General features: G+C 32.3%; 1 protein-coding gene across 1 annotated transcript in view; it reads right to left on the bottom strand.

Annotated features, from left to right (window-relative positions):
- Positions 1 to 1969: 1969 nt before the first annotated feature.
- Positions 1970 to 16118, bottom strand: part of BRINP3 (BMP/retinoic acid inducible neural specific 3) — a 143150-nt gene continuing 129001 nt past the window's right edge. The window contains exons 6-7 of the mRNA XM_036755516.1: positions 3578 to 3800; positions 1970 to 2024 (exon numbers count right to left, since the gene is read on the bottom strand). Coding sequence (XP_036611411.1) covers positions 1970 to 2024; positions 3578 to 3800 — 278 coding nt within the window. The remainder of the gene's footprint in view (positions 2025 to 3577; positions 3801 to 16118) is intronic.

Here is a 16118-nt window from a genome sequence, read left to right on the forward strand (position 1 = left end):
TTGATAATAGAGACTTGATGAGAAATGTTGAATACTGTGCCTTAAAAATATTAAAAGACCACTTTGCCCTCCTCCATTACTCTATAATATCTAGTCCCCCACTACCCCTAAAATGGTACCCAAATAATTTCACTGAAAAGTTTAAAGAATCTAGGTCATATTTTCCTATTTATGCTCAAACCACTTTAGGATATTTAGGTTTGACAGAAAGCCCATCAGGGCTGTATAACCACTGCAATGCAGGCTAGGAGAAAAATCCTATAAAGGAAGGAAACCGCTGTGGTTCCTAACCCTTTACCCCCCATCTCCTTTATCCTCTCTCAAAATGACAGAAAGCACATGAACCACCAATCAGTTGTTTGAATACAATTGTGATTCTAACCTGAAAATCCTAAGTATAAGTGATATTCCTCATTAACATAGTTTTTCTTCCCTGCCTCAAGTTTGATGACTCCAAATTTCTCTCAGAAAGAAAGCCCCCAACAGGCAAGGAAGGAAGGAAGGAAGGAAGAGAGGAAGGGAGGGAGGGAGGGAGAGGAGAGGGGGAGGGGAGGAAGTGAGGAAGGGAGGAAGAAGGAAGGGAAGGATGGAAGGAGGAAGAGAGGGAGGGAGAAGGGAGGAGGGAGGGAGTAAAGAAAGAAAGAGAGGAACAGTATAAAGTAAGGAAGGACAAAAAAGGAGGAGGAAGAATAACAAGAAGAAGAAAGAAAGGAAGTAAGAATGAAAGAAAGAAAGAAAGAGAAAGAAGGAAGGAAGGAAAGAAACAAAGAAAGAACAAAAAATATGATTGAAAGAAAATGTACTGATAATGTTTTGAGCACTAACTACCTTAACTAATGGGAAACTCATATTCTCCACTGATAACCTCAGAATATAAAGAGAAAAGCAAAAATCATACCCAACATAATGGGAGGACATTCAGATAGAAACATAAGAAGATAGGAACAAAAATGACAGAGGATGAGTATGCATAGATAAGCTGCCATCAGATTCCTTGGAGGGCAAGTTGATGAGGTCACAGAAGCACTTGCCCATTTGAGCATTTCACACTGTCATGTATCAAGAAATGGACAACAAGAATTAAAAGAATTTTTAAAGTATTTTACCTAATAGAAGAATTTATGTGTTGAATTATTTTGTATTATACTTCTCTATCAATCAACCAGCAAGTATTTATAAGTGTCTAGTGCAATGAAAAGAGAGTTAGCCAGGAAAAATGCCCCTGGCATATATACTTGTTGTGTCACTCTGGGTGAGTAAGTTATTTTACCTCTTAGTTTCTTAGGTAAAACTCGAAGACCACAAGCTGTAGCAAAAGTGCCAAATACAAATGGTAGAGAAAGTTTCCCTATAATAGTGAAATCACGGGGTAGATTCTATTCCATATTATGCGCCACGCACCATGCAGAGTACAAAGAATAAAGCAATAACAATCCTTGTCCTTAAGAAGATAGCTTTCTAATGAGTGAGAAAAGCTAGGTGAGTTGTGAATAAATACAGTGCTGGACTTGGAGCCAGAAAGTCTCAAATTCAAATCTTGACTCAGTCTTTTACTAGCTGTATGACCCTAAGTAAATCATTTAACCTCTTTCAGTGTCAGCTTCCTCCTCTGTAAAATGAAGCTAATAAGAGCACCCATTTCACAGGATTGTTGAAGGATTAAATAAGCTATCACACAAAAATGTATTTTGTGGAACTTGGAACTATATAAATTCTAGTTATAATTTTTATGCAAATAATGTATATTATATAGAATGTATATATATATATATATAATATATTATGTTTATAAATATAGTATAAGATACATACAGAATAGATGCAATCTTAGAAAAGAAGATACTAACAGCTGAGAGAACCAGGAAAGGATTCCTGCGGAAGGTGTAACTTCAGCTAAGCCTTGAAGGAAGCCAGAGATTCTACAAAGTGAAGGGAGGAAGGAGGTATGGGACAGCCAGTGCAAAGTCCTTTAGATGTAGCGACTCTCATTTGTAAGGAACAAATAGTCTAACATGGTAGATAGACTGCATGAAAGAGAGTAATTTATAAGAAAATTGAAAGTGTGGGAATGAAGAGTTTTGAATACCTAACAGAAGAATTTATATTTGATCCCATAAGTTAATGAGGATCCATTGAAGTTTACTGAGTAAGGAAGTGATGCGGTCAGATCAATGGTTTATGAAAAATCACTTTGGCAACCAAGTAGATAGATTAGAAAGAAGAGAAATTTGAGGCAGGAAGACCATTTAGAAAAGTAATTGTGATAGTGTAGGCATTAGGTAAGAAGGGTCTGAACTAGAGTTTATGAATGTGTTAGTGAAGAAAAGGACATGTACTGGAGACTAATTATAGAGTTAGAAAAGAAAAGATTTAGCAATTAAAAAAAACAATATCAACAAAAACTGTTGTTAGGGATTCCCGCTGCCCCTCAATTTTAGTTTCTCCTAATAAAATGATATATTAAATAGACCAAATCATTTTTGGAAAGTCCAACTAGGGCAAAGAGTTCATTAATATTAGGTGGTAAATGAATTAACCTAGTGGACTGTGAAGAAAACAAGTTGAAAAACTTGGACAAGAAAGACGACCAAGAAAAAAAAAATGCCTGCATATGCCAAGGACCCAAATAAATAGCACAAAATTAATCAATGCTCTTTAGGTGAAGCTGCCAAAGTGAGTGGATTATAGACTATGGTTTCCATTTTAAGTATCCTTGTGACCCATTTTCAGTGAAACTTCAAAAAAATGTTTTAATCTCCTTTTTGTTTATTTTTTCCCAGAAAAATAAGACTGCAGTGATTCCTTACTAATCTTCCTATTCTTATTCATTTGGGCATCAAGTTGAAGTTCTCATATTTAACCTGATATGAGTACAATGATGCCTTATGCTACACATAGAGCTTTATAGCTTCATAACTGCCAGGCAAAAGTTGTCTTTGGAAATATTTTTTGTTTATTTGCTTTGTTGAACTCAGATAAATAAAACCATTTTTGATTACACTAAAAGATTACTAAATCTCAAAAAAAATACATCCTACTTTTCTTGTGAACAATGGGGCCAAACAATATAAAATCTGTCACCCCCCTCATAAAAACTTTCCATCCTTGCATGACAGTTTTGGGAATTTTATGAAAGTACACAAAAAGATCTTTGCAATATCGACTGGTAAGTATAATAAACATTTCATAGTTTTATTTTTCAAAATGCATAATAATAAACATTTCCATTTCAGGAAAAGTAAGAATAGTATTGTGTTCATTGTTTGCTGGTGGGGTGATCTGTTTTTATTTGCTTTTCTCAAGAATTATCTGGTGATTACCTACACATGATTTATTGATTCTGATAGCACACATAAAGACAAATGAGTTGAGAGTCTATGTTTTGCTGTCGTACCACTGCTGTGGGGAATATCTGAGAATAATATTCTAATGCACTAAAGGACACATTGCTGTCAATTCGTCATTAAGTATATAAAAGCCAGTGTGCACGAAGCTAATTACCATACCTGAAATCTGAAGTAGATTTCAATGTCAAAACAATGCTCCCAGTTTCCCAGATTGTCAAAACATTTCTTACCTTTGTCTTGGCAGGCTGATGAGTGGTTGTTTATGACACCTCTTACTAAGGCTAAAAAGCTTGTGTACAATTTTCTGTGCCTTTAGGAAAAGTTGTTTCATGCTGTTCTCTAGTTGTTCATAACGACGCTGAAAATTAGAATCCATTGTCCACAAATGCATTATGGTAGATGTGTTGAGGAAATAATTCATGGGAAGCCTTTTCATAAAGAATTTGAATTCATCTAGAAAAATGGTTAAAAAATAAACACTTTAATGATGAAATCATTTTTTCTAGTAAACAATCTTCTTAGATGTGAATAGAAAACAATCATTTGATTTCACTGTTGAATATGGATTACCTAGAATAATAGGAATATAAACATAGTAACACCAAATGTAACTCCATAGTTCTTCATGTATACCTCAGAATGGATCTATGAAAGCAGAAGAGATGTCAAATAGTGTATGAAAAAGAAAACACTTGTGCCAAAAGGAATTTAGTATGACTTCATTTTTGTGTCCTCTATTTTCATGATCTGAATGTATTTGAATAAACTCTCTTCTACATGCAAAGACCATTAATCTGTCTTCCATATTCCACAGTGACATGAATAATCCTTTTAAAATGCTTTCATAGTCAGAAAATCCCTGTGAAATATTTTTTTTTCAAATTAGTGCAGGAAACACAGTCATTTCAACAATATTTTATCTTTAATGTTTTTGAAATAAAAAGAGAAAGGTTATCCAGTAAGAAATCTGATTATTCTTTTTAAGCAATCACATCCAAAAGTTCCAAGACATAACATAATTTAAAGCAAAAATGATTTATATAGTGATATATTAAAAAACAAATTTTAGGAAGACTTTTCATCTTCTAAGTTTTGTCAAATATTATCATCTAATTGGCCGCTGGGCAAATGGCAGACTATATAATAAACGATCTATAGGAATAGAAAGAGATGCTACAATTTAAAAAATAAATAAGACTATAAGAATAACAAGCTTAGAAAATACTTGAGATTTCTTTCTAAGATTTAATGTATATTATTGTATGATTTCTTCAACAGAAATAAATGACTATGGTATTCCTAAGTATTCTATTTTATTTTATTTTTCCAAAATTTAAATACACAATAAGATAAGAAAAAGAAGCACATTATAAACTTAAATCTGAAAACTTAAATACGAAATAAAAAATGAAAAAAAATTCTGCATACCATAGAATGTAAGAGAAGATTTAAAATATAGCAATAATGTCCATTTTAAGAAAGCATATGTAAAAATATTTCATGTTGTGTTGAGAGTTATCCATCTTTTCTTTGCTTCTTTGTAAGTTTCCTTAATTCTTTACTGTGCAGTTTTCAAAATGTTCTTTTATCCTTCTTACTCCCGCCCACTCCAGAAAGCTACAATTAAGTTCGGATCTAAATGTTCTTAACAGAGGTTCACTCTATTTTAAGAGAATAAGATTGTGCCTTATCAGCACATACATTCAGAATTGGTTTTTTTTATAATACCTCAAAATAATAAAAATTATTAGAAAGACTCTTAGCAGACCTTCTAATATATAACTATCATACTATCAGTCAGGTATGCAGCAACTTTGGAAACACACTATATTTATAAAGTCAAGTTTGGGGAGAGGAATTTTAACAGCTGAATTCAGTAAATATGTGGTGTTATGGACAAAAATTCAAATTATGACCAGAAAATCAGAGCTCAAGTCATTGCTCTGCCACTAAAATGGGTTTATGATTTTGAAAATATCCCCTAATCTCTATGACTCAATTTCTTCATCTATAAAATAAATGGATTAAATTATATAAAAGAAAGATCTATTTTATCCAATAAATTATTTCATTTAATGAACCAGTTATTTTTAAATAACTGGTTAGCAATCAACTAATAACTGGGCAGTTGGTAAGTGATTCCTTAACCAGGATAAAAATGACAACTTGACATCAGTAATAATTGTGCCTTACCTTTACATAATACTTTACAGAATTCAAGCATTTTCACACATTTTTAAAAGGTACATATTTTTATGCTTTTTGCTTTTATGTCATAGTAATTTAAAGATATACCCCCAACTTCCCCCTGAAGCACTAACCTCTAGTAAACTTCTCCTGAAAATCAGTTAAGTAAAACCCACCAACGCAAATGTCTGTACCTGACTGGTAAAAATTCCATACTTCTCTGCCCACCCACCCCTCAAAATACATCTTCTCATCTCTTTTGTGGAACTAACATTAGTCATTAAAACTACCCAACATTCTGTACTGTTTCATTGTTCTTTATATTATAGTTATTAATGTATATATGTTTCTTTGTTTCTGCTTATGTCACTTTGCATTAGTTCATTCATGAATTCCCATGATTCTCTGAATTGCTTGTATTCATTATTTTTTGTGGAACATAGGTATTCCATGGATTTATGTATCATAACCTATTCATCTATTCCTTAATTGAGCTTTTGCTACCACAAAAAGTTCTGGTGTGCATATACTGGTATTTTAAAAAAACACAAATAATCTGCTTGTGTGTTTTTAAATTTTTTATCTTTGAGGTATATGGCTAACAATGTAACTCTGGGTCCAAAGTCATGAATGAGTCACTTTCCTACTACGATTATACTTTTTTCCCCATTTTAGTAGGTCAAATGCATATCTCCACAAAACTGAATTAGTATAACTGTTTTGTGGCAGTTTTTTCAACACTGAATATTTCCATCTCTTGCCATCTTTGCAAATTTGTTGGGTGTGAGGTGAAACATTAGAATTGTTTTTTATTAGCATTTTTAATATTAATTATTTGGAGTAGTCTGATATACTTATTAGAAGCTTTCAATTCTTCAGAAAAGTCTTTTCATATCCTTTGACCACCTTCAGCTGGTTAGGTAATTGACTGATTTCATGATAGCCTGCTGTTAACGGTAATAGCAGTAAGCCAGGGAAGAAGCCAAGGACTGCTGAATTTAGAACACGAGGGATACTTTGAAGCAGTTGGTGCTCTCCTGGGGCTGCCAAATTTTAGTTAAATTATCAAAAGTCACTATGTCAAGAATGCCATCCAAGTGGAACTGAAAATCAGAAGGGTTATTGTTATTTCTTTGACTTCAAGTAGTTACCACCTATACTACTTGTAACATTTTTAGGGGAAGAAATATTACCTATACTTTACTCCTAAACCATTAGTAATAGATTGATAAAATTTAAAAGTAATTTTAATGAGATTGTATCTTATTGATTTTGTTACTTGTATTCACAGCCCTGAAAATATCACTGCTTTACCTTCTTTGTTATTGCCTTTCTATTTAAGCTTAGTTTTAACTAACTAGAGCCAATAGTTAAATATTATATAATTCAAGAAATATTTGTTAACTGCCTACTAAGTGCTAGGTACTATGTCAAAGTGCTGGGTACAGAGAAAGTTAAAAGTGCTCCTGCCCTCAAGAACTCACATTCTTTTTTTTTCTATATTTTAATTTTTCCCAATTGCATGTAAAAACATTTTCATCATTCATTTTTATAAAATAAATTTGAATTCCAAATTCCTCTTTCTTTCCTCCCTCCTCCCTGAGACAGCAAACAATTTGACAAAGGTTATATATGTGCGATCATGCAAAATATATTTCCATATTAGTCATGTTGTGAAGAAAACAGTTCAAAAAATTTTTTAAAGTTAAAAAAAAAGCATACTTTGATTTGAACTCAGATCCCAGTCTTTTTTCCCCCCCTAGGGAGGTGGATAGCATTTTTCACCATTAAAAAGGAACTTACACTCTAATGCACTTATTAATATGCACATCATAACAATAACAGCTAGCATCTGTATAATGGTTTAAGGTCTCAAAACACTTTATAAATATTATGTCCTTTTTTATTCACAACAACTCGCCTACCTGGGAGGTAGGTGTTATTATATCATTATTTAACATGTGTGTAGATACACACATGTAATATGTAATTGCTAAACAAACATATAATATACATGTAATATGTAATCAGGTAAAGTCAATTTCACTGTAGTTAGCCCTTATTGGGAAGCAGTGTCAGTCACCCTTCAGTGAAAGACTGCTGAATTTGGAATCACAGGGCCTTTAGTAGAATCCTTCTGCTATTTATTATCTATATGACTTGAACAAAGTTAATTAACCTTTACAAGGCTCAGTTCTTCACCTATAAAATGAGGAGAGTGGACTTGATAGACTTTAACTTCCCTTCCAGTTTTCTAGCTATGGTCCAGTAATGTTTCTAGCTTTTGATTTAAGATCTCTAAAAGAGGTACCCATCTCAGGGTTTCTATATGTTATATTCTATTTTATTGGTTGCTTATGTAGGATAGTGTCCTTCTTTGCAAGTTCCTGGTTTCTACTGAGACTAGCTCCGGGCACCACACCAGAATGATACATGCCTAAGCAGTACATCAGCCAGCTGGACTAGAGAGAACCCATATGAACAATAAAGGGTGATGGGTGGGGGAAGCCTGAGGCCTCGTAGACACATGTGGCCCTTTAGGTCTTCAAGTGCAGCCCTTTACTACAATATTTGTTCTGTAAAACTTAGACTCAGTCAAAAGGCCACACTCAAGAACCTAGAAGGCCACATGTGGCCTCCAGGCCACAGGTTCCCCACCCCTGTCCTATGCTTTCCTTCTGCCATTTACATGGACATCTTTGGCTAAGAACTGGCATCCAAGTAACACTTAGAAATGTTGGCATCATTGCTACCTGGAGAAGAAAATTCATTTGAGAGGTGTCAGGACTTGGAAACTGAAGTGAATGCTGTTGAGATATTTCCTTCACTATCTACTGAAACTAATTACAAGGACCAGGGAACCATTCAAACAAACAAGCAATACAGAAAAAAAAAAGTAACCAAAAACAACTTTGAGGCTTGCCCAATTAGAGCTGATGATATCTGGGCCAGATACTTTGAAGTCTCCTCAGCAATTTGGGACACTCCTGGGTACAGCAGTTTCCTTGGCAAAAGTAAAGGTGTGAACTGATTTGTGAGTTCAGACCTCATTAATGTGGCAGTGAGCCAGTCACTCCTAGACACTTGGGAGGTTCAATACTGTTTTATTCTCTTTCTATGTCCTACAGTAACTGTGCTCTAAATTATAATGTGAGTTTTGTTTCCTTTCAGATCATTCGAAACTGGGAAGGAGCTAAGAATCCTTAATGGGAAGTAAGAGGTGAGCTCTATTTGGAGATTTTCCCAGAATTCTGAAAGGAGGGAATAATGAGCCAATTTATGAAATAATAAATGTGAATTTAAACTCTAGACCACATTGAGAGGAACTTGGGTCAAAGAGAAGGGCAGATGCTTCTGCATATAGGAAAATAATATTGAAATATCTACACTTACAGAATCAACTCCATACACGTGGAAGGTATTTAAACAATACTCTACCTCTATCCATCGAGACACCATGGAACCCTCTACCTCAATTTAAAAAGATATATTCCCTTACACAATACTGAATGTCCCACTCTGGACACTAAAGGAATAGTAGAACAGTGATGCCTAGGAGATAGAACAAATGGGCATTAAGTGTGTAAAGAATATTGAAGAAAATTAAATAAAAAGCAGCCATTAGATAGATATAAAGAAATGATGTCACGACTATGTTCAATGATTACAAAAAAGGTGAATATTGTTCCTTTTAAAACTTCACTATCCCAGGTAAAATGGCTTAACTTTGGATAATCAGTTTAGCATTTGGAATCTTAGAGAAATCCAATATTTAAGTTTTTGAGGTTTGTGCAGTAAATATATGAAATGGTCATACCAAAGAACTTCAAGGTCAAGGAAGTGAAAGTAACGTGAAGATGCAGGCCCAAAAATCTATCAAATGTCCTCTCATTTCTGATAAAGATGTGCTTTATGTGCTTCATGAGGCAAGTTAAGAATTTTCCAATGATCACTTACAAATGTCTAACCTCATAGAAAAAAAAAACAACAACCTAATAGTGGAGCAGCAAAATCATAACATTTGGGGTGACACATTCCTAAAAGCAACATGATGGAATCTGGACATGGCAATTTGAGAGCCAGTTATAGAAAGCATAAATGACATCACAGATTTCAAAAACTTAATTCCTTTTTATAGTGCTGACATTGTCTAAAAAACCGTCTTATAATAAAATCATAGCAATATCACCTTTCCTCCTCACAACATTATTTTCCAATGTAATCTTAGCAATAAGAGTGGTAGCAGGTTGAACACCACTGGCTATATTAAATTGAAATCACAAATGGCAAAAGCTAATAAAATTGTTATCTGAGTGATTGATCTTCAATAAGACCCATATTTTCAGTTCCCAAATACACATTCAATAGAAGGTTTCTTCACTACTGTTCACATATTAGTAAGGTGATTTACAAAAGATATATGGTTTAAAATAGTATGCCATGCTTCAAACAAAGTAGTAAAATGAAAATATATTTATTTTTATGTTCCAGTGATTTTTTTTCAGATACTCATGATATAGTACTAAATTCATCCATTCCCATCAGCCTCCCCCCCCAAAAAAAAACTAGTTTCAATGCATATTTCTTTTTATTGGAACCTATGGAAAAACAGCTCTTAATTTGAAATGCTTCTTTTTTCTTGATAGAAAAAGTAGTAAATCTAAACTTTGCAGAAAGGTTTAGAAATCATTCTTTGTATATTGCCCATATATCGGAATTCTCTTATCAGGTATCCACTATTAAAAAGTATGTGCAATGGAAAAACAAGGGATTGCAAACAATTTTGCTTGCTGTTCTTGAATAATAAGACCAGAGAGTTAAATAATGTTTTTCTGGGTTATTTACTCAATGTGAAACATCTTACAAACACTTTGAAAAATAGATCCCCATGGTAAAAATGGTGGCAAAAAATATACTTCAGCCTAGATTTTATTCTTCTGTATAATGTGTATAATGGTATGACTTGAATAGTTATTTTTCTACATAAGATTCTTATGACAGTCTAAATAGAATTTAGATATTTCAATTCATATTAGGAAGCAGACTTAAATATTATTGAAAAAGAAACTCAATAGAAAAAAATGGACACCTCTTTTGGGAGAGTGAGTGAACAAATGAAATACTACTATACCATTAAAAATTACAGAACAAAGAATTCTGAAAAACATTGAAATACTTAGATAAATTGAAGTAGTCACCTAACCATTAGATCCTTTGAGAGCAGAGACTATTTGCCCATCTTTGTATCCCTAACACTTAACACAATGCCTGACAAATGGAAAGCTCCTAATTAATGTTCATTCACTGACATAAGGAGGAAAGCAATGTACAGAACAAGTATGATATATAATAAATATAATAAAAATATAATGACATATAATTATGTAAATGAAAAGCACATTGTCATGAAGTCAAAGGCTATACTATTGTAATGTTTAATCTGGAAAAAAATGAGGTAAAGCACCACATTTTTTTTTCCTTTGGAGAAGTGGAAGATAATTTGGCAGAATAGTGAGTATTATGTTGTCAGAGAGGATCAATGTATTATTTGAGTTTGCTTAAGTGTTTCTCTTCGATTACCAGGGGAAACTTACAGTGTAGGACTGGAGGATATTAACAGGAAAAACCTGTGATATAAAAACAAATTCCATCAATAAAACTTTAATGAATAGATTTTTAAAATAAAGTAGAAAAAACAGAGAAAAAACAAATAGAACATTCTTGATTACCTTAAGTTTTAAACCATAAAAATTCTCAAAGCACTGTTTTCTATGAAAGTTTCAATGATAAATAATATCAAAATTACATAAAGTTTTTGTTGAATTCCTCTCTGTAAAAAATTTCATATCAAAAACAGTGTGTTAATTATGTGTTCATAGAGACATATTCAACACTGGTGATAATTTTTTTCTCTTTTTACTATGTTAATTTTTGTTTTATTTTTTATTTATGTAATAAAACAAGCATTTCCATAAGAATATAATAAAAAGATGATTGCACATGAAACTGCAAATTTAAGATGTACAACTTGCTATTCCTTTTAAATATATAATAAAGGTATTATATAAATTTGTTTTCCTTTTTTCCTCCCTCCTCATTCTAAAGATGGCTACCATTAGACATAAATATGTGTATGTATGTGTGTATATATGTATATGTATGTAAAATCATTCCATACATACTTTTATTTGCCAGTTCTTTCTCTGGATGCCGATAGTGTCTTCCTTCATATATCCTTTGTATGTAATTTGGGTATTTTTAATAGTCAACATGATTTATTTACTCAAAGTTTTTCTTTTTGACAGTAAATACTGATAAGAGAACACCGATATTGACATTACTGTATACAATGTTCTCTAGATTCTGCTCATTATTTCATGCAAGTCTATCCATGTTTTTATAAGATCATCAAACTCATTATTTCTTATAGCACAGTAGTATTCCATCACAATCATACATCACCACATTTTCAGCCAATCCCCAATTGATGGACACACCTGCAATTTCCAGTTCTTTGCCACCACTATAAACATTTTAGAACATATATGTTCTTTTCCTTTTTCCCTAATCATCTTTGGAAATAGACTGAGTAGTAGTAGTACTGGGGTCAAAATGTATAAGCAATTTAATAACTCTTTGGCCACAATTCCAGATTGCTTTCCAAAATGATTGGATTAGTTCATAATTCCATCAACAATGAATCAGTGTCCAAATTTTTCCATATTCCCTCCAATATTGGTCATATTGCCCTTCAATCATTTTAGTAATTTAGTAATCATTTGTTTGAATTTGCATTTCTCTAATCAATAAAAATTTAGAGCATTTTTTCATATGACAGTTGTTTTGATTTCTTCTTCAATAAACTGCCTATTCTGGTCCTTTCACCAATTGTCAGTTGGGGAAAGACTCATATTCTTGTAGATTTGTCAAATTCCTTTATATATTTGAGATATGAGATCTTTATCAAGAAGTTGTCTATAAAAATTATTTCCTCAATTTTCTGCTTTCCTTCTGATCTTGGGTGCATTTATTTGTATAAAATCTTTTTAATTTAATGTAATCAAAATTACCCATTTTACACCTCGCTCTCCTTTCTATCTCTTGATTATTCATAAATTGATTAGCTATCCATAGTTAATTCTCTATAATTCTTCAAATTTTCTTGTAATATCTCTCTATCTAGGTCATGTATTCATTTTGACCTTAACTTGGTAAATTCTGTAAGGTATTGGTCTATGTCCAATTTCTGCCATACTGCTTTCCACTTTTCCCAACAATGTTTACAAAATAGTTAATTCTTATCCCAAAATTTTTCCTTTACATTTGTCAAATAAAAGGTGACTATATTTGCTGCTGTAAATTGTATGTCTCCTCTGTTCCACTGATCTAACTTTGTATTTCTTAGCCAATACTGGATGATTTTAATAATTACTGCCTTATAATATCTGATACTGCTAAACCTCCTTCCTTTATATTTTTCATTAGTTCCTTTGATATTCTTGACTTTTTGTTCTTCCAAATGAACTTTGCTATTATTTTTTCTAATTAAAAATAGTTTGCTGTTATAAATAATGCTTGCTGATGGTTTTAGATAAATGCTTTTTATCAGTTTAAGGAAACATCTATTTATACCTCTACTCACAAACATTTTAATGTAAATGAGTATTGTACTTCATCAAAAGCTTTTTCTGCATCTATTGATATGATCATATAATCACCTCTCCCATTATTTAAAAATCAACTTCATTTTTTCAAATTTTACCTTTAGGATTTTTTAAAATATATACTTGTATGGCATAGTATTTTTTAAATGACCTAGCTTTTTTATTAGTCAATCATTTCAATAACTTGTGTTCACACTTTTCCTTCCACAAAAGAGCTTATAGTACTTTCTAATTAATTTTCTTAGCATCAAGTAGGAGGCATGGAGGAACAATGCCAATGCAATATACCTAAGAAATAAATTAGGAATATTGGTTGGTAAACAAATTGCTCTTCTTCCCCTTAAGGTGCTCTTTGACTGGCTCAATGCCTCTAAGGTTTTTTATCTGTAAAATATGTGATGGAAGTGGATATTTGTTAGCTAATTCCCTAATCTTAATGTTTTATAAATGGTTAGACAGAACACTTTACAAATTAAAGGAAGATGGCTTGCATAAAGAAAAAGAAAAATAACAAATATGGTCAGTAATATGAAAAAATGAAAAACAGTATCTGGATGTAAAAAAAGAAAGAGCAAAAACATATTGGCATTTTAAAATTATATAGATTCCAAGACTCAGAATGATTTAGAATATTTCTGAGGGTGAAATTTATTTATCAGCTTTGCAGGAATAACAGCACAAACTAAACTGAGTAGACATAACCTGAATTAGATCATGCCTGCCAGTTTCCTTTCTTTATTACAATGTCAGGATAATGTTCAAAATACCTCAGCAAACTCTCCCTCTCATAATTTTAATAAGTAGATTTGCCAGGTGTGACACTAGCAGGAGGCACATAATGCACTTAAGATTGAAAATGAGGCAATTATATTTCGATGTTCTGATTGGCTACATCTTAATTTTTGGACTATGAGATAAACTGACTTAGCTACTGGCTTTCTGGAGGAACACTGAATATTGCACCTGTTCATTTTATTAAAACAGAAACACCTCCGCAGGGGTGAAAAATGGATATTGGTCATGGAAGCAGTGAAGGGTTGACAAATTATTTCTTTAAATTGATTATATTTTTGTCAGCCACAATAAGACTATTAAATAATTATTAGCCTTACAAAATAATTGAGAAAATAATAATTACAATGGGAATTCCCAAAGATTTTTTTAAAATTTAGCTTTGAGATTCCTAAACTTCTTTCAAAAGTCATTGTTAGTTTTGTTTCTTTCCCCTCACAGGACATTTTCTCAAAACTTCCAATGATTAAAATGTAGCTTGAATTTGGATCAATCTAATTGGACATTTTTAAAGGAATATGTTGATTAAAGTTCATTATAAGAATTGTTTTGCATAGAAATTGAATCACTTTTTCTGATATAATGGATATGGAAAAAACAGGAGAGGTCACTCAAATACTTAAGCAATCTCATCAAATAAGTAATTTCTTGCTATATATTCATTCTTTGAAGAAATTAGATATATCTTCCAGTTCAATTATAATAAAGCTTATCTAAGCTCTAACATTTTTGTTACCTTTTGAGATCAAGGTAGTGACCTTTAATCTTTTTTAATGCTTCAAGACTTCAACAAATCTTTGGTCTGTCAAACGTAGATATTCCTACTATCCACATAGAATAGTACCCTTCAGTACTTTATCATCCTTGGCAGTTTTTGTCTGTGTTTTCCCCTAGTCTTCCAAAGAGGATTTACTCAATATTATGAAGGCCTTCTTTATTTTGGACTGTTTTTTTTTTTTACATTTCATGAATCCCAGTGCAAAATTTAGATTGTCCATCTGCAACTCCTCCTTTTCATTACATTATAAGAGCAGTTACTTTTGTGAAATTAAACATCTTAATGATATATCGCCTACAGCAATTCTCTTGCAAGCAGATGCTTGTTACAAATAGGATGCAGCCTAAATACATGTAAAATGAGTCTGTGTCACTCCACATCACCTATAACTTTGACACTTGGTTCTTTATTGCCAATTGAGGTTTTTCAAGATTTGAAACCATATAATCCTACCAGGAGACCATTTGTGTCAAAAGGATATTTTTTGTTTTGTTTTTGTTTTGTCTGAGAGCCACTTGGGACTTTTGAAAGTCCTATACAATTTTACAGATACAATCCAGCTCACTTTCATCCTCATTCCATTCTAGGCTCAAACTACTATATGCTTACAGTGTTCATCCTCAATATATGTACTGGTAAACTAAATCAAGAGATTGCCCATCTGAGGCTCAAAGCAATCAGCACAAAATTATCCACATGTAACATCTGGATAACTTCACCATGTGTAGGTTATTGTTCTTGCTTGCAGATTATACTATGCCACTTGGTAATGGTTAAAACAGTCCAAAAAATAAATAAAATGTTTTATTAAGTAGTAGTTGAGTTCTATGTGAAAATTCAGGTCTCTTCCAATTCTAGGATTCTATGAAAGTAGCTCAAAACTCTAATATAACACTCAGGTAGAAAACCTTGTTTCTAAACAATGACAAACATTTATATATTTTGCACAAGCATGAAGATGGGCCATTGATGAAAGAAGTTAAGACATATATGCACACATGTCTGTGCACATGCATGCATACACACACACACACATAGTGTCCCAAAATTCTTAGTGTCATTTTATGCTTTAAAGCTTAAAGTGTGTGTATTTATACACATGTACATGGACATACAATATGTTTAACATCTAATCTATAAGAGGAAGGAAGAGCAATAAAGTAGAAATCTTTAAAATCATTTTTGAAGTCATGAGAGAGAAAATTGACTCAATTTATAAAATTTGTTTTGCAAATTTTATCTTCCAAGGAATGTAGGTAGTATATAAGCAACATAGACAGCTAAATATATTATATAAATGTAACTTTAATACAACTGGCAGTTCACAGATATCTGAACAACAAAAATATC

This window comes from Trichosurus vulpecula, chromosome 4 (assembly GCF_011100635.1).
Source record: "Trichosurus vulpecula isolate mTriVul1 chromosome 4, mTriVul1.pri, whole genome shotgun sequence".
Lineage (NCBI taxonomy): Eukaryota > Metazoa > Chordata > Mammalia > Diprotodontia > Phalangeridae > Trichosurus > Trichosurus vulpecula.